The 19,609-nt window shown below is 43.5% G+C and overlaps 1 protein-coding gene across 14 annotated transcripts in view; it reads right to left on the bottom strand.

Annotated features, from left to right (window-relative positions):
* Positions 1–265: 265 nt before the first annotated feature.
* The window catches only part of BBX (BBX high mobility group box domain containing), a 158,934-nt gene continuing 139,590 nt past the window's right edge, over positions 266–19,609 (bottom strand). For all 14 annotated transcript variants that reach the window (XM_075435493.1, XM_075435502.1, XM_075435484.1 and 11 more), the window contains one exon: positions 266–19,458. In XM_075435493.1, coding sequence (XP_075291608.1) covers positions 19,371–19,458 — 88 coding nt within the window. In that variant the 3' untranslated portion in view covers positions 266–19,370. The remainder of the gene's footprint in view (positions 19,459–19,609) is intronic.

Here is a 19,609-nt window from a genome sequence, read left to right on the forward strand (position 1 = left end):
AGGAAGCAAGGCTATGACTGCTCCTGGTTGCACCTCCCTCCTTTTCAGTAGGAAATGCCAGGTTTTTGTCCTGGGCGCTTGCCTGGGCCCTGCCTTTTCCCAGAGCTGCCAGGGGAGAGGTGCCCACCACAGCCGGAGAGCTGTCCTCCTGCCAGGGAGCAGCTCCACCGCCCGGCCTCCACTGACACCGACTCCCCCTTAATGGACAATTAAGAAGCACACCGCTTGGCTTCAAAACATACAATATACTTTATTGCCTGCTAGATAATCAAAGTGAGGAGTAAACACCATAGCTGGAAAGAGCAGAAAAGGACCAGGAGAAGGAAAAGAATATCCAGTCACCAAACAAGTTACCAGGCAATAAACCATACACAATATAAATAATCTGTTTCCCAAACAACGAAATCTTTATTTTGCTAATGGCCATTATATGGTTAATTATCAGTAGTAAAATCTCTGGATCTCCTTTTCTACACAGCATTAGTAGTAAGAAATATATAAGGGACTCTGCAGAAAGCAATACAAAGGAGTTATATACACAGGCACCTTCTGTGGAGCAAGAACAGAACCTCATCTAATAAGGAAGGGCTATCTACAAACCAGAAGACCATGGTAATACAATAGTAGCTCAGACTTAGTTTAGCGGCAGCCTTTCCACAAGGTAGGCTAGCCAACTTATGTATACATATATATTTTAATATAGATATATATAGATTTATTATTTTAAAAATAATGTGAACTACCTGTAGTTCCTAGACTAATTTTAAAGAGGCAGTGTACCTTTCTGAAGCTTCATTTCAGGAAGTATATTAAAAATGGTATATAAAAGACTAGCAGACCCAAGCTCGCCTATCAGCTTCTGATATCTTCCCACCAATTTTTTTCTCCTAATGCCATAGCTGCCATCTGCATTGACAGCAATGCCTTTAGTCATCTGGATTGCTATTTACCTTGCTGTAATTGCTACCACTAAGTTTACTGGATTATAGTGTTAGTAATTGTTGATTATAAATAGCAATAATGCTGCAGTACAGTGTCGAAGCCTGGCTGTGTTATGAGGACCTAGTCTGTATGTGCATGCAGAGTTTTGTTGTTTAATCTAAAAGAATATTTCTCAAAGTGCTTCTCCTGACAACCGCCCCACGTTGTTCAAACCACGTTGCAAGGGCTCCTCTCTCTAAGGACGATGTGATGCCTCTCACCCCACACCAAACTCTCAGCGGTCCTTCAGGCAGCACCCAGCCACCCATCCCACTTTATTTTTAGGGTACAGCCCTTCCCTCTCCCACAGCCAGTGTCCTGAGGGTGACTAAATATGACTTACTAAAACAGACTATCTGAGGAAATGCTTTTAATGCATTTTGGGCCAGATCTCCAGCTGGGCTATTCTGGCCTCGTGCTCCCCACAAGCAGGCAGGCAGCAGGCAGCAGTGCTGCCCGTTGCTGCCATCTGAGAGCCAAGCCCAAGCCACCGAGCAGGGGATGGGGAAAAGGAGAGATTTTTGCTGGGGACACCCCAAGGGTGCCTTTTGTGCCACCTGTTTCCAGTGTGCTCCTCGTTTGCATCTTGGGGTCCACCCGCAAAGGCAAAGCGGGAGCACGCACACGCAGACGGGCAGCAAGTCTTCCAACGCGAATTTTGATTAAAAACAGCGATCAAGGGACAAGGCCCCTTTCGTAAGCGATGTCATTTTGCTCTCAGGGACCCCCCAGCCTGGCACAGGCCACCGGGCAGAAACCACTGCCAGCACAAGCACCGACATCTGACCAAAAGCATCCAACACCCTCGACAGAAGCCGTCTTCCGAGTATAGCACAAAACATGTACCAAGAAAAGCGTGGCAATAAACTAACTCCTTCCTTTACAAGCCTTGCATTTTGATAGGGGAGCTTAAAACCCGGTATTTTTAAAGCAGGACGCCCTGAAGGAACAGGATGTATCTGCAGTACCAGAGAATGAAGGATGGGCGGTATTTAAAACCACACCTCTCACTAGCACTACGCCAGGCAAACACGTCCTTGCCGAATTCAGCACAGCCCTCTGCATCTTTGCTTACAAAACAGTAAAGCCAGAAAATTCCTGATTGTTATTTCACGAGACTGACCTCGGAAGCAACCGTAGCTCTCCAAGCAGCAGGTACCCTTCTCTCTCTCATCCAGGTACCCACCTGGAGCACACAGCTCCAGTACCCCAAGAGGAGAGGCACACACAGAAGCAAGAAGCTGACCTCCATGGTGCACAATGTAAATTCTTCTGCCTATACTGGGAAAGCCACCGTGCACTGACGCTGTGTAAAACTCTGTCACTTCAGTCCCTGCATCGCCACCGAGTATTACTTCATCTCATTTATGAATCTGGACCTTGCTTTACCCTGGGTGTTACGCAGATGGACGTGCAAGCACAGCAGAAGGGGAATGCCCCTTTTTTGTATTTTGGGAATGCCTCTTTTTTGTATTTTGGTAAGAATTTTGTGCCTGCAAGGGTTACAGGATCAGTGTTACTTTTTCAGTTCTGTTAGTAATTCCTGTTGAGCTCTACAAGACTCAAAGCACATGCCGATACTCAACAGCAGGGAAACTACGAGAAGCACCCTGCTATGCTGGGAAGGAGGAAAAAATAAAGGCAAATTTTACGAGACAAGCACTTAGATAGAAAAATCAACTAAAGATTCACCTTTACTGGCTGCTCTTGTGCTTTTTTGACTACCAAGGAAAAGGGTGTAATTTGGCAGTCATGCTCTGGTTGATCTGCTGCAAAGTGCAGCCTTTTTTGTCGCTTTTGACTCCACCGCAACCTATTTTTGCTTATCCTGGGTAGGGTTGCTAGGGCTGAGCAGGAGCGAGGAAATGCACAAGGCATTAAGAGTCCACTGGAGCAGGAGAAAAAACGTGAAAGATGGAGGAAAATGTTTTTCCTCCTCCAGGCATCGCTGAAGATTGTACTGATTGTGAAAGCCAGGGACTGCCGAACATCTTGGTTAATTTATGACTGCAGTGCTGTTTGATAGGCACCCACTGTATTTCACAGCTTGTGTGCGAAACCAGGAGCCAGAAACTCCTGCCACCTTCCCTGCCAGGGTGATTACTGAGCTTGGGGAAAATCAGTTCATCCCTTCCACATACCTCCTTTCCCCTTTTATAAAAGTGTCATTTCTCCCACTCACAAGGTTGTTGAGGAAAACGCATTTTCTGAACCGCTCTGTTGCACCCGTTTCCTTTTCGGCCATTAAATGCTTTTTCTCTCAACACTCCGAGATTGCCGCCTGCTGCAGGAGGTTGTCTGTGGAGACACTACCCTTAAAAAGTCAGCCTTTGGTTGGTACACACTTGCACTGGCTTTTGTCAAAGGCTCTTACTGGAACTGAATAGACTTGGGTCCCTCACCCATCTATGCTCCTTGCCACATCCATGCCCACACCTGGTCCGGGCATCACCTGGAGCAGGCACCTGCAGGAGGCCAGCATTTCTGGGGCCTTGGCTTTGTGTCCTGCCTACGGCATCACTTCTTTCAGGTCTTCGATGCAGCATCCAGCCCCTGCTTTGCTTTGCTGCACCTCCCTGGACGTCAATGCCCAGGCCTGTAGCACCATGTGGAGGGGCTTCAGGGGATCTTGGGCCCACAACAGCAGCAGATGGGCATGGCACGCCCCCGGCAGCACCGGCAGGGCCACCTCCATGGCCGCTTGCTGCTCTTCCTTGTCAGTGTCGCAATGCCAAGGAAGTACACAGCTGGTGCTCAGCAGCACCTCAGCTCCCCGCGCAGCCCTCGGCGGTGCCACGGGCCCCTGCCATGGCAGAAAACGAAGAGAATTCCATCCCTTGTTGGAGGGACGTGCGCCTTCCTTTGCATCCCTGCTGAACGCCTGTTCCCGGTACTGGGTATTCGGCATGGAGAAAAGAACGGTCTGTCCCCCGCCGACTCCTTGGCAAACCGTGGCATCTCCCCGGCTCAATCAGTGCACCATCAGCAAGGGAGCCCCCTGCTCTTGCCAGCACACTGGACTTGCTCCCTTAGTCTCCTAACTGTTTCAAAATTCTTCCACTAGTCCTGGCTTCAGAGCAGGAGAGAATATCGCAGGTACGGCCATGGGTCCCCGTCCCAAAACTGAGACCCAGGGATGTCCTGGCCCTTGCGCTGCTGACAGCACCGCAGGCAGCTTTTCCCACGCCTCCTGGGGAGAGGCAGGATCGGACACCAGGCAGGGACCTCACCGCCAGCGCAGGCGACGCCTGGCCAGCAGCCTCCCGCCAGAGCACAGCCAGGGAAACGCACGTGTCCAAGCCCGGAGGCAGCCGAGAGGGGACGGCCACAGAGCAAGGGCAGGCTCCGGCACCCGCCGGCTCACCAGCCTCTCGGCATGGCTGGCACAAGCACCACCTAATGAAATGGATGGTGTTCTCCTTTGGTTTCCTCCTTGCAATATGGCTTTAATGATGGGCTCGTAGTGTCTGAAAAGGATACTGAGGAAAAAGCTGGCAAGCTGGGCTGTTTTGGGTTTGGTTTGGTTTTCTGTTTTTTTACTGTCAGAACTCTGTAAAAAAAAAAAAATTAAAGGCAACCGCTAGATAGAAAACACAGCACGAGGAGAAAGGTCTCTTTGAACCTCTCTGGTATGGCTATTAACTGTCAACCTGACACAGCATTCGAAGGAAGAGATTTTTCAAAGGCACGGAGAAGTCCTGTGCCGAGCAATAAAGCTGGGCTGGCATGCCTTGAAACTCTCATCTCAGATTTTATCTGATCGTTATTTCTAAGGTTGCATTTATAAAAACAGCTAAAATGCTTCTCTAACATCTTTTGAGGACACTGCCTTTTTCTTCTTGTTCTATACCCTAAAATTTTGTACTTAGGCACTGGGGAATTAAATCACCCTCAAAACATAACAATAGTCAAGTACTGGAAAAAACGGCATGGGAAAAAGGTTGTCTCCACTATTAAAGGCTTTTCAGGACAGGTTCAACACCCGTCAGGTATGTGATAAATATAGCTTAACCTGCCTTAGGGCAGAGAAAGTCTCTAGCCGACGTCTCCAAGTCCCTTCCGGCTCTGCGACTCTGTGCCAAGTAAATACTGCCAAGATCTCACCCTGCCACAACCTGGGATGTGTTTAGTATCCTGACTGGCTGCTTGGTTTTCTGCCTCTGCTTGCTGTTTGTCCAGGAACACACACAAGCTCTTCAGACATCCTCTGAAGAATCAGCTTACACCTTCCTCACAAACCGTCAACAGCCTGTCTACTTTCAGTCCTCCTGAAAAACACCCGGGGAGCAGCAAACCAAGAAGAACGCAGAAAAATGTTCACCCTAACATTTCAAAAGCTGCCACGGAAAGCTTTCCTTCAGCCTTTCGTCGTCTTGAAAAGTGTTGACCAAACGGTTGGCAAGTTGGTAACAAGCAAGAAAACCCCACGCTGACAAAAATCACCAAATCTTTACAATATTTTCTGCTGGTTGTTGCTGACAGCTTGCATGGGCAGGTCATTCAAAGGAAAAAGAGAAAAAGCCAAGCTAGGAGACTGGGACATTTAACACTCACAAACATCGAGATGAAACACCATTAGGAAACATCAGCGCTACCGTGAAGATGATCTGCGACACTGCATTTAACACAGCATGGCTGCCCAAAGCTGGCCTCACACACCAAGCTCCTATCAGCTGGCTTATGGTGCACAATTAATATGACAACATTAATAGCAATCAACTCACAAGGAATGAAAGGAAGCGAATAAACAGCAGCAGCACCAGTCTGTCACGCTCACCTACGGCTGGCCGTGGGAATCCATCTGGTTACCATTTCTGCAGTGAACAGTTATCTTAGCAGCTTGCTAACCTGCCCTCACCACTGACACGCAAGTGGAGAACACAGAATTTGATGCTGGCCTTTCCTATAGGCTTGTCTGCACCCTGAATTATTTTTTTCTCCCAATTTATGAATTTCACATGGGTTAAAAAAGACCGTCTAGAGACACACCTAATTGCCAAAGTCTGTGGCACCCTCCCCGATTTCATGTTTCTTGGTTAAATCAATGTCCAGTACCAGTAATACGAGCACAAAAATATCTTTGCAGCAGCACCAACTCCACGCGCACAGGGCCTTGAGACAACCACCACCGCCGCAGTATTTCAAGGAGACAGCCGGAGATTTCAATGGCAAATCTCCGGTGCTGCCACAGCCGGCACGAAATCCTCGGCCGCAACAGCTCCAAACCACGGAGAACTGCTCAGGCGACACCAGCTCTGTCACGCAAAGTGCCTGGGACAGCTTTCAAACAGAAGCAGGCGAACAATACAGAAATTAAAAGCAACGTTTTACTGACTGACACGGCACGCAGAGTAACGGCCCTTCCTCTGACACGTGAATCCTGCAGGAGCAACTCTCACTGCGGCTCTTGGACGCAGTGGGGCTGCTGCGCTGCACCTCCCGACGGCCAGGGCGCCCGCTCCCGAGGGAAAGCGACGCTGCTTCACCTAAATGGGGTCCCGACCCCGCAGGCTTCCCCCCAGTGCACCTCCTGGCCTCGGCGAGGCTGTATGGGCACGGGAACTGGAAAAAAACATATTCAGTTTATTTCATCTGATGGTTTCTTCAGTAATTACGGAGAAAGAAAATGTATTTGTCTGGGGGGACTTTTTTTTCCCCTCTAAGAAAGAATTTTAGAAATGTGGCAAGAGTTTTAATTTGCAAGTTAAGGCTTAGTATGAGTTAACACACACGTCGCAGGTCTAACACGCAGTGCCGAAGGGCGTTTTGGTTTGTTTTTAAAAAAGAGCACATGACTTCAAGGTACATTAGTTGCTCTAACAAGACACGCACTAAAAATTAAACAGACCAAATCCCCATAAACTACAAAACTATTCTCACTAATGAACTGCTAGGAGAAGGAAATAATTTATTGTATTTTCAAAGCCTGCCGGGTTCCCAACACTGGCACTGTGGAGGCTTTCCTACAGAAAGCCGGGGTGCGAGAAGGGCCCGGGGAGCCCAGCTTTGCTGTTCTGCCCACTGCACTGGAGGATCCCACCTCTATTTTGCAGAACCTGCATTTGATGCACAGCCACAGCTGGGGAAAATTGTTGGTAAAACACCACTAATTAAAAAAATACTCTCTGTGAGTTTTTCAGAGTTATGCAGTAGCTTGGGAAGGTGTGGGACACTGCCCATCCTACTAAAAATCAGTGGGAACTTTTGCTACTGATGTCCATCAAGTTTTTAGCTGCTTGAGCAAAGAGAGAGAAAAGGCAAGATGACTGAGAAGGAAGGTGAGAAATTTGTGAGTGAAGTTCGACATTCCCAACTTCCAGCAACACAAACAAAACTATACAGCAAAGACCAAATAAAAAGTATTTTCAGTTGGACAGCAGATTTGAAAAAAGTGACAAAAGCCAACCAGTTCTTATTTTTAAATAGCTTTCATGCTGTTTATGCCCCTTCTATCTTGATCACAATGCATTTCCAACAGCTGAGATTTATGCGACAGTGGTCTGATGCCGAAGGCAGCTGCACATTCCAGACGTGCCGCTGTGTCCTCCCGTAAGCACTGCCAAGTGTGACGGGCCGGTGCTGCCAAGGGGCTCCCATCTAGGTCTGAGGCAACGCGTGGCATCTAAAAAATGACACTCACTGTGTTCTAGTTATTTGAGGATTGTCAAATTAACTGTATTAGTGGTTTTATTAATCAAAACTAGTAAAAAATTACTCATCCTGCAAAGCACTTTGAGTATTTTCTGAATGGTCTAAAAGATGAAAATTTGTATTTCATTATTCAAGATGCTTTTAAATCCCCTGCTGGTAACCCCTGGCTGTCAATTATAGAATCGTTTTGCCAAGGTGGAGCAGCACATCTATTGTTTGTCTAGGGTTTTCAACTGAGCCGCAGATTAACAGAGTCCATGCACATGAAACTACTGCTTTTATATTGACTCTTACGTATTACAGTGTTTTCATGGTTCTCACACATGAAACATGTATCCCACGTACAACACTCACAAATTAGTTATTTAAAAAACACATCTGTTTGAAAATGCTAAAATAATAAAATGCTAAAATAAGGACCCTGCCCTACAAATAACCTGACGATTATTGTTCTTCTAATCACCTGGTGACCAAGGCATGTCAGGTACATTTTGCCACCTGGTAGATACAGAAATCTGTAAAAAATCAATGCTCTTTCCCCTCGCTTGTTTATAAATAACCAAGAGCACAGCGCACACTGTGTGAGCAGTGCAGCTGTCAGAGCTCGTGGCAGCAAACGTCGTGCATTCCAGGTGGTTTTCATACAAAAGCTATAAAAGACTGAATGGATCCTGTTGTTATGTGCCTATGGACGTGACAGTAAAACTCTGCTTCACTTTTACAATGACTTTTTACGAACACCCTCCATTTCTGCTGAGTCTGGTCCAAGCTCACGCTTGCCAGTGCTGCCACCATAAAACCCAGGCCCTGTCCTTGAAACAGGCAGTAACCGCCCTTGGCCACCCCAAGGAGGCAATCCCGGAGGTGCTCAGGAACCGCCGGTTTCCCCTCTACTGCCTTAAACCTGCAACGGGGCTGCTGCACATGTCAGGGGACGACACTACGGTACCCAGTGTCACTATGCCACAGCTGCGCCTGATCTAGGAACCTGTGCCCATCCTCATATCCAGCTGCAAGCTAAAAATGGGGTGTTGCAGAAAACCAAGGAACAGCAAACGCTCAGGACAAGCAGCACCGCAACGGAGCCTCCCGCCGCAGCAACCCTCCATCTCCCTCCGGCAAGGGCACACGGTGCTGGCGACAACGCGCTGGACTCCAGTGAATCAAACGCGTGTAAGATACAGCCATCCTGATGTTTAAACCACAGGCTCGTTTGTTTTCGCCTCATAACAGTCAGCACAACTGCACGGTGAACCTGTGCCGAAACCTGCCAACACCCCGGCTCCGACGTCTGCAATCATATATCGCGCGTGTCCTACATCTTACAAGATCTAGCATTTGCAGACGCCATCCTTTAGTAACCCTTCTTTTTTCTAAGAGATTCCCTTGCTGGTGTGGATTTCTGAGTAAAATTAAGTAGTTATCTTCACTTTAAAAGATCCCAGAGCTGAATGAACTATATCTGACACACGGTACACCAAAGACAGTTACTAGTCAAGATGTTTTGCAAAAAATCATGTACCAAGATTAAACAGTCGCAAAGCAAATGCTTCCCTCCATCACTTCCCAGGGTAAAACTATACCTTGTGCCAGCCAAGCACAACGTATGTTCTTGAAACACAGCAGGAAGAATTTTCTTAAGCACTGATCAAAATGATGACGAACACTTGGTATTATTTATGACATACACACAGGTTGTTAGCAACACCTTTGCCACGTGCCACACACAGCTGTCACGTGGAAGCGAATGGGATGGCTGAAAACTGCATCACGCCTCAAGCAGCTCACATATTACTTCTGACTGAAAAATTATCACCACAGTCACTGAAGTAAAACACGGTATCCACTCCAAGCCACAGACTAGAACTGCAGTTTCTGCTCTTTTTTTAGACTGGTTGGCAAACCTCGCTCTCGAATTGGAACCTCTTGAAGACAAGGAAATAGTCCATCTGCTGCGATGGTGATTTCCCTGCCACCTTATTTCCACTGGAAAACACTGCTCTCCAAAACAAAAGGAAACCCAGCTTTGACGCAGTAACCCATCAATCTCTGCACACGGCTTCCATAGCTGCTCTGACTCAAGACACATGGCACCCCTCAAACTATTGCCTACCGAGACCTGGAAGTTCACGAAGATCTGATTCTACTGTCGAGTTCCCAGCTAGGTTTGTTTTACTGTGTTTTAAAAAATTGTATCCGAGCAGCTGTGGGCAAAAACAGATCCCAGCTGCATGGACAAAGTTGTCATGGCATAGAAACGTTTTGCTGTCCTGAAGGGAAGAGGCTAGGAGGTGTGGGGGGAAGCCTCCCTCAGCCTGAGCCCCACTTCATGAGAAATGCCACAACTGGGAGTCCCAGAAAGGTTCACCCACAGGGAAGAAAGAGTCTTTCACGGAGCCAGTGAGGACCAAACCGGACAGAACATCTCAGAATGAAACAGGGAACCATCTGTCAGAGAAAGACATGCCATGAATTTGCTTCAAATGACATCCCCCTGATCTACGCTAATGGCAACGGCGCGCTGCAAGCCACCTGAATCAAAGTTCCTAATTTTTCAAGACTGAAAATAGACTGACTCAAGATCTCAGGTTTACTGTAATGCTTAGAGCTGGCACTGCAAAAAGACTTCGTGATGTTGCAGAAGCCACTATTACTGGACACTAACACCAAAACTTTAAATCTAAAAAAAATCTTAAATTACTGACAGATTGGGACTATCTGATGTCTAAATTCTCTGTAACTCCTGAAAGATGGCAAGATGTTGTAATAATCCACAGTGATATGAGATAGGAGCATTTAGAAAGCCCCAGCTGGAACAGAAATCTCATTGTGGTAAATGTTCTGAGGTTGGTATCCGATATACTAGACCTTGAAACTTCGGCAACATGCTGCTGAGTCTCAAGACCTTCAGCAGCAATACCATTTTAAGCATCTCACTCATGAAAACATCTACAAATCAAGATTCTTCATACTAGGAAAGTCTGAAATAAAATCATAATTCTAGGTGTTGACTAGGTATTAAGGGTACCCACTAGACACTGGAAGGAAGGGATGTTCAGAGTGATCTGACTGGAGCCTGATGCTCTGCCACAACTGGGAAGCCTTTGGCAGGCCATATATCTAACATTAAAATGTACTCCCAATACTTCTTTTGGATCAGAAGGACATCTGCTGAGAGCTCAATTTTCTTCTTCCCCCCTCTTTTTTTTTTTCTTGGTTCCTTAAACTGGATGTTGCTTGATGGCAACACCATCCTTCTCTTAGTGTGCAAACCATAATAAATGCACCTGACACTCTCGATACCAGTTCTCCATATCCAAACACTAAGGTAACGAAAGTAATAAACAAAATGCTACAGAGTGGATTAAAGTATTAGGTGTTTGCATTCCGAAAATTGCACTTTGGTGCTAGGCCTGACGTTCTGACTCAACTGGTTTGATTTTTTGATCTATTTCGACTAGTTCCTCTTGTTTCATGGGCTGATGAATAGGCTGAAGTGCTGCTCTGTATGGAATGAACTTATTGTATCGCCTTATATAGGCTGGATTTTCAGCTGGAGTTGAGACAACTACCTCTTGCGCTGGCTGACTTCTGCTGAAGAGCCAATGTTATCCTCTTCTATCAGAAAGCAACCGATGAAGCCTAGCTGAAATCTAGAGTACATTTTAAATACAACTATATTAGAGCTCAATTCTTACTGTTTCTGTGCCAAGAACAGTCCACAAAAAGAAGATGACACTGAATAGATGGTGGGTGTTATAACTTACAGGTTTTATTTCTGAAAATAAAACAAAACAGAACTTTGCAGCAGATATACGAACGCATCTCGTATTTTGTTACAAAGTGCTAGTGTCCTGCTGAAGAATCGACAGCTTCACAAGCTGGTATATAGCGTGGTTATGGTACGCTCAAATGTACTTTGTGTCTCAATGTTGTCACATTGTAGGAAAAAAAAGTCTGTTTGAGAGCAGGGTTAGTTGCACGTTAAAAAACTCCAGGATGAACAACAAAAAGGACCCAACAAATGGTATTGCGGCGAGAACGTCAGAGCGCCTGGCAGAAGCGCGGCGCTTGAGGAGGATGATGCCTTTCCGCCTCGTGTTTTTCCAAAAGTATCGTGGAAATTTATCTTACCTGACTGTTAAGAAAGTGTCAGTGTAATGCCATGCCGCTGCAAGAAGCAACGTGAGTGAAAGCTGGGTAACAAACCAGATGGAGATGCACTGAGAGTTAGCTGAATTCAGCAGGTCTTTTGTTGGAAGAACAAAATAAGAGCAGATGAGAAAAGATGGGAGTTCGAGGAATGAAGATGACTGCTTTAAGGTAATTTGGTAATAAAAAAAACCCAGAATAGTGACTTCAGTGTCCCTGGCCAGGCATACTGTTCTGAGAGAATCTATATTTCTTTTTTCCAGCTTTTTTTGCTCAATGAACGAGCGCTTTTCTCCCTCTTCCCCAAGTGTGACCGTTACATGGCCTTCAACGCTGAAGTTCTTCCAATACCGGTTTCTTTGCAGACATACCGACGCATACCCACTAAAGGCAGTGCAAGATTGCATACATTTCTTCTTCCCTGAGTAAATAGCACATAGTTGAAAAAACAAACCTAAGGGATTCCCTTCTGCTACTTTTGACTCAGAGACAGGAGTTCTGCTCCCATGTGAACAACAGGTGTCTGCTGGCTTCATGAAGCCTGTACTTGGGTCTTCTGTGATCAGAAAAACACACTGCAATCAAGAAGACTTTAGGTATCCAAGGACAAGAAAAGACAAGATCCCCAACAATCTGATTTTCAAGCCTCAAGAGAGTAATACATACGGGCAGAACAGAGTCCTGGTTTAAATAAGTCTCCAAAGCAGTGTGGACCTTTAAGCATTGATGACACTTGCTACTTATTTCTAAAAGAGAATCCATTTCTGAGTAAGTTCTCTTAGTGTCCAAAGACAAACATACGAAAACATAGCAAGGGCTTCTTCATGTGAGATGACTTCTCTTGTGTGGACTACAAACGAGCTTCCAATTGAGCAAAGACAACAAAATCCAGTAACACAGCATGTACCTGGAAAGCTCAGGAGAAAAGGTGAACTTTTCTCCCACTGCCTAACCGCACTGAGTCCTGACTCTCTCTGTCCCACAATCCCCAGCTTTATGCTGATACAAATCCACTGAATTCTGGGGCACCTGTATGGGTCTATGGATCTTTCCAACAATGTCAACAGTGCTGAATAGGCTCAGAAGCTTTTAAAAATAAAACGGAAGCTTCCATTACAGACACGCGTAAGCAAGAACAAAAGGGCAGAAGTTCTTTGCAAAACATGTGACATCCTTACAGTCATTGTGTAGAAGCTGAATGCATGATCTGACAGGAAACTACAGCTTACAGTTCTGAGGATCCATCTCTGGACTTTGGCATCTTCCATTTTCAGGTGGAAAATGAGCTTGTTTCTTTTCAAGTACAAAAAAGCCGGTGAATTCATACTGTAGCTAAAAACAAATTCTGCAAATACTGCTAACTCAGCCGTGTGTTGAAGCAAACAATCATTTGATAGTAAAGCAGGTGAAGTAGCAAAGAAGCTCCATTTGAATAGTATTTATTTGCAATCATTAGCTTTAAATGGGAAACTCTTTACAGTCACACACTAGATAATCAAAATAGAACGAATATAAAGAAATCTATTTGAAGGTCCTTTGCAAATATTTCAAATATTTTATTAAATATTTTCAGTTTCATTATCACAGTTTAATGTACTTTAGCATGTTATACACATGACAACATGTGCACTTAAAAATATCAAATTAGAGGTTTTTGAAGAAAGTATGACATTCTATAAATGTGCTTATTGACTTTTAACTACACACATCTAAGAAGGCAGTAGGTCTGTTATACCATTGATGGAGATGAACTATTGTAAGGCATGTTTACACCAAGCTTTAGAGAGAATAAAGCCAAATACTGGGTCAAAATTCAGTGGAATTATGTGTGAGAATAAAAGTTGAAGGATTGGGCTCTAGGAAGAAAGATCATAGCAAATCAGTTGTGTTAAAACTGTCAACAGATACTGGTTATTAAAAGCAAGCACTGCTGAGAAAGAAGGTTTTTGCAGCATCCAGGTCAGCAGGATCTGTGGTTTTCTTCAGGTGCGATTTTTGAAAATCACACCTTATGGCGTAATGTGAAGGAAAGTGACTGAAATCTAGCAAGAAAGTTGGAAAATTGTTGTCTGAGAAACCTCATGTTGTTTTATGACCTAACATGGGAACACTTTTGTACAGAAAACACGTCGCAAGTCACTGCTCTCCAATGTGTGTGTGCACACGCATGTACTCATACACGCATACACACGCGCATACATGCCCCTCTTGCTTTTGTCACCTTCAAAGAGCCAACCACTGATTAAAGGGTAGCAGTGTGTGTGGGAAAAGAAGGTTTCAGTGGTAGGGGTGAAAAGAGTAGATTAGACCATTACATTCGGAAGCCTGGTTAGTTAGCCTGTACAGGTGTGGTTTTTTCCAGTACAATGTGGGTCTGCTGGTGTATGGTAGCACTCAAGACCCAGAAACTACAATACAATTCTTTGGAAGAACTCATTAAGTGTTAAGCTATTTGCAGTCGTTTTTAAAAATGCAGGTCAATGAAGGCCCTAGGTCACAATGACGTGCCTCCCACAGGAACATCACGCAAGCCCAAGCTCAACTCCAAGAGCGTAGTGGTCCATAATGGGGGCTCCTGCACTGTCACAGTGCAAACAACAATGCTGCCCCTTAGGTAAGGATGGGTTTCAGCGTGAGCTTAGTGTGTTGCTGAGTGGAGATCTCATCTCAAGTCTTCCTAGATTTCTGACTTTGAAGAATTGGTGGGGGAACATAAAATATACATCCATCTCATAAGCTTCTTCAAAGTTGTCAATTCAGTAAAAAATACTGAGTATATAAATGACTATAATAGTACTTAGGCGAGAGCATAAACCTCACTGTGCCTTTTTATTGGGGAATTCGGGGGAAGAGGCGAGGAATTCTTTCACAGCCTAAATGCACTCGTTCGTGGTGCTTGGTGTCCTCAAGTGCCTCAGCATCCTGGCAGCTGTAAGTGACAGATCCACAACATGTGCAAGATAAGGAGAATGCCACAAGTATTACAAAACATGGCAAAGATACCTAGGAGCTCTGCAATCTATCAAACAAGCACGGCAAACAAACGGCATCTAATGGATAACGTATGGTATACAACACACAAGTTGCACAGTTATGTTTCCTTGCAAAATCAGGACTGCAAATGTAAACTCCAGAGTAAGTTTCAAGAGCAGCATTTGCCTTACTGCGTCACTTCTGGCAAAATCTGAAGTCCACCACCCCATGAGCACTGTATTTTCTGCTGTTACAAAAACCGATCTCACTGAACCAACTAGAATTAGCGGGCCCATGTCCTGCAACCCAAATGACTATGGCAGAGGTTACACAAAAATGCTCCAGCAATATAGTTTGGCTACCACTGTATATTCAGCCTTTACGTCGTCTGCGCCCTATAAACGTTGCTCTTGGAAAAGTAAAGCATACAGTGATATACAAATGGTATCAATAGCTGAAAAGATTACATGATCACGCCTGAAAGCAAATGGAAGTTAACAAAAGTAGTCTTTTAGGAGAGGTAGCCATATTAGACTCAGCATTCAAAAAAAGGGAGTGCACTCAAAGGGTCAACATACGTTATAGTCTCTTGGAGACCTGTCATGCTTTTGTTTTTCCTACATTTTTTTCTCAGAATGTACACATCCAGGCGCACACGCATACACACACACACACATATATATATATACACCCCAAACTTTTTTCCTAACTCTTCTTTGTTGCCATAACTTTGCCATACTGAGAACAAAGGCCAGCTTTCCTTTCATCCTCTCTTAGCTGTCCCACGGCTACAACTGTTGCAGTCAGTCTGTTCATTATCCATACAGGAGCTAAACAGGCAGTGGAAATTAAAACTGCTTCAATTTAATATCCTGTTCCAAAAGATGGCATCCAAACTATAAGGCATTCCCTCATTCTGATGCGAGTTACAACTCTCTTGGGTTTCTACTTCATAGAAACTGCAGCATGTTCTTCAGCCTTGTGCTACAAAGGTAGCTTTCACCCCAATAATAAAGACCAAAGCTAGAATTTAAACACTGGAAGTTCACACGCGTCTACCAGTCCCTTGTTCCTGTGCCCCTTTCCAACAACGCTTATCACTTCAATTTCAAAAGTCACGCACCAATATTATAAAATAGAAACCCAAACTACCAAGAAGTCTCTTGCTCATGACTTTGGGATATTGTATTAGTATAAAAGAGCATTCATTCATCTTAAATAAATATATTCTATTTCTGAAATCACAGCACATTCAAGGGGCAATGCTCTGCCATAAGCAGAACATTAAGTAATCTCCATAGATGTTTTTAGAATCATAGAATCATTAATGTTGGAAAAGACCTTTAAGATCATTGAGTTTTGATTAATTTGGTCTAGTATCTGGAAAATAACCTACTGTGGGGATAAGAATCTGCATCTCAAATGTTCTGCAGAACATTTTTCCCATATTTGTATACAGTACTAGAACAATTAAGAAGACATTACAGTAATTTTCTCCCAGCTGCTTAGATCTGTAGCTTCGGCTACGACAATGTATTTTGTATACCTCAAAACTACACATGGTATATCAACGATCACTAAATAAATAAAAGCCAAGGAAAACTGGGACAGTACTGCATTTTACACTTGAGACAAGATTCCCCCCTCCCATGGATAAGTCACAGAGGACAACTATGGTAAATGCTTTTCTTTTTTTTTTTTTTAAAGAAAGATTTATACACAGGTTCAGATCCAGAAAATAATGTGAAATGCATAAATATCGATAGCTTTAGCTACGTTAAAATGGGTTCAGTAAAGTATGATACAACATATTCAGAATAAACAAAGCAGAAAAGCATCATATTTTGGTTTGCTTGAGATATACATAAGGTGCAACAATTTCTTCTCTAGAGGCATTTGTGGACAATGTGTTAACGGGTAACAGTGTTTGCTGGTATACTGAAGTACACACAATAGCAGGAAGATTCTTCCAAAATGAAAGCAGCTGAAATTAATAAAAATTGAAACAAAACAAACAAGGAAAAAACCCAACCCCAATACAGTAAGATATTGGTCTGAAATTTTTGTTGTGCTAACAGACTTTGTTACCTGAAAATACTGATACCCCTTCTAGTAGATTCAGGGAAAATTCTAGCTACTGAAATCAAGACATCACTCAGAGAACCAACAAAGGCAAATGCCTAGTGAACTATAAAGCTTTGCAGGATTTCTGCTACTCTCAGTGCCTAATCGCTTAAAAATTAAGCATATCTACAAAAAGGTTTATAAGTATCTGAAAACAGTCATATCCAGTAAACTGACCCAACCCTACCCCCTCTTCTAAGGGAAAGTCAAGGAAAAGCAGATCAAGTAAGATATTAATTCATATAGAAAAAAGTAACTTTCTGTTTCTTTTAAAAAAGGTACCATTAATATACAGAAATATCTTCAGGAACAATATTGAAATTTAAATCGAGGAAGGATGGGGTGCTTTGACAAAAATATATCTACTCTAAAGGCTTCTAGAGAAATAAGTTAGTACCATTGTCAATGTGAACGGCCTGCACTGTAACATATTTGGATTCAGCTAATTATAAAGTGGTCCAAAACTCCAACAGCCACCTTGCTGTGACCCAACAGTTTAAAGTCTTTTATTTTTTTCCCGTCTCGTTAAAATAACTTATAAAACTTTAATAAAATCTTATTAAAAACACTGCCATGGGCTGCAATGGCATTCTAGGGGCTCTTAGTCATATATTCACCTGAATTTTTAAAAAGCCTTTTCACTGACTCATTGGCTCGTAAATTTTGTTGTTCTTTTGTTGTTGTTCCCTTCTTCCAACACATGCATCCTCAGTGGTGCTGCTTCAGTGACGCTTCCCCAGCTACCTGCCTTTTGTCAGACCTTTAATTCTTTGTTACTACTCGTGTAGTATGTTGTATATTGTTTCCCGACACTGAACCAAAGACTTTCACTTCAGTACAGCAATGAAAGGGTAAACCTAGCAAGCGTTAATAGAGTTACTGTCCATATGGCTATTACATCAAATTAGTTACAAAATAACCCCAAAACACATTATCAGTTCAGTCAAGTATAAATAAGAACGCCTGATAGAATGATGTAAACTCGCATCATTTAAAGACTTAATTCAAAGAACTTCAAACCCAATCTAATACTATCAAAAGATCAGCCGGTATGACGAAGACTAATAGAAAATTATTGCTGGAGTCCAATTTGGTAAATTGTTGTGCTACAATGCAAGAAGTAGGGAAACATCTTGTGCTATAGAAGAAGTACCCTGTTGAATTTGTAGCTTTAGATCAATTACTAGTGATCATTTTGCATCTGTTGGTAGGAATCAATGCTTAGTTATACAATAGTGTAAGTCAAGATAGCAAAGATAACAGGCCAAGTGATACACTTGGCCTGCTTTTGGGATGTATTTATGAGAGTAAAACACAAAAATTCAACATAAGCAAAGACAGAAACTGGCAGATGGATCTGTTTGGTAGTCTGAATTCAGTCAAACATTACTCTTCAGCTGTAGTTTATCTGTATACAACTTGCCATTTTACCAACACAAACTATAATTGGCCTTTTACGCAAACTCTGAAGCCGATTTGGACTGTGCATAGTAACTACAACAGCGCCAGTGTCTGTAAAATGTAAAAGGTATGTGTATCGGTGCACAGGTATATCGAAAAGTCACGGTTTTAGGTTTTTCATAACGGTGAAATAATACTAAGGTCACTTTTGAAAAACGCATTTGCAGTACTTTTTGTTTACAGGAAAGTTTCACCAAGTCACTCAGATATCTATGCGAAAATAAAGAGACCCTCCAAGGCATGACAGACAAGTCAATTAACTGCAGTATTTTCCATACACCACTCCTTTTTCTAATGCACATCATCCTGGTTATTCAAAGCAAGATTAAAAAGAAACAAACCCAAACATAGCCTGTCAGAATTTTTGCCCGTAAACCACTCTGGTGGCAAATATAAAAGTGCAGAACATCTGGACCACATGGCTGCCCAAACACCGCTAACAATGGTACATCTGTCCAGGCTGCCTTGAGTTCTCTGGAACAGGTTTTAAATTCATTCTACAATATAAACGTAGGCATAACTATTAATATAAACCATCTTAGAACTTAAATCTTCATGTACAAAAATGACTAAGAATATCTAATAATAACTAGTGCAGTGCGTCAGTGTTTGTTTTTTTTTTTTTTTTTTTTTTATTTTCATTTAGAATAACTAGGTATTATACGAAACTAGTTGCCGTACTCTCTGGTTGGTAAAAGAGACGCTGTGTGAGCTAACAGTAAAGGCAGCCTTTTTCACACCAACCACCTATTTACTGTTTAAAAGCCTTCAATAGAAAGCAAGTTCTGGGGTCATTCCATTTCTGTTCATCAATAGACAATTAATATCACCCTCCTACTACTGGGTTCCAATTTGAGGACCTGGCCCAAGTTGCTAACGTTTGGCTTCCAGTGAATTCTGGGCCACTCAGAGCAATAAACACTTGCTTGCAGTCTATAGTTTCCATCATATGGACTGACTAGCTTCCCTTGGTAAAGACAAGGCTAGGATATTAGGTAAAGCACAACGTTTTACAATAAAGTGGAGCTTCACTGGTCAGCGCAGGAAATAAGCACTGGAGCCTGAGACATTTCATTTGGCTGTCCGTCATGTGGCAGAGGCGTGGCCCTCTGACTTCTGCAAAAGAAGAAAAGAAAAGCCACAGATCATTATTTGGAGTACGAGAGGTGCTTTTATCAGACCAAAGAGGATGGAAAGCAGCACACGACAGCGTTTAACAACGGACAGTGCAGCACCGTAACTCCCTGCTACTACAGATGCCCACATA

The sequence above is a fragment of the Opisthocomus hoazin genome, chromosome 1, assembly GCF_030867145.1.
Source record: "Opisthocomus hoazin isolate bOpiHoa1 chromosome 1, bOpiHoa1.hap1, whole genome shotgun sequence".
In the NCBI taxonomy this organism is placed as follows: domain Eukaryota; kingdom Metazoa; phylum Chordata; class Aves; order Opisthocomiformes; family Opisthocomidae; genus Opisthocomus; species Opisthocomus hoazin.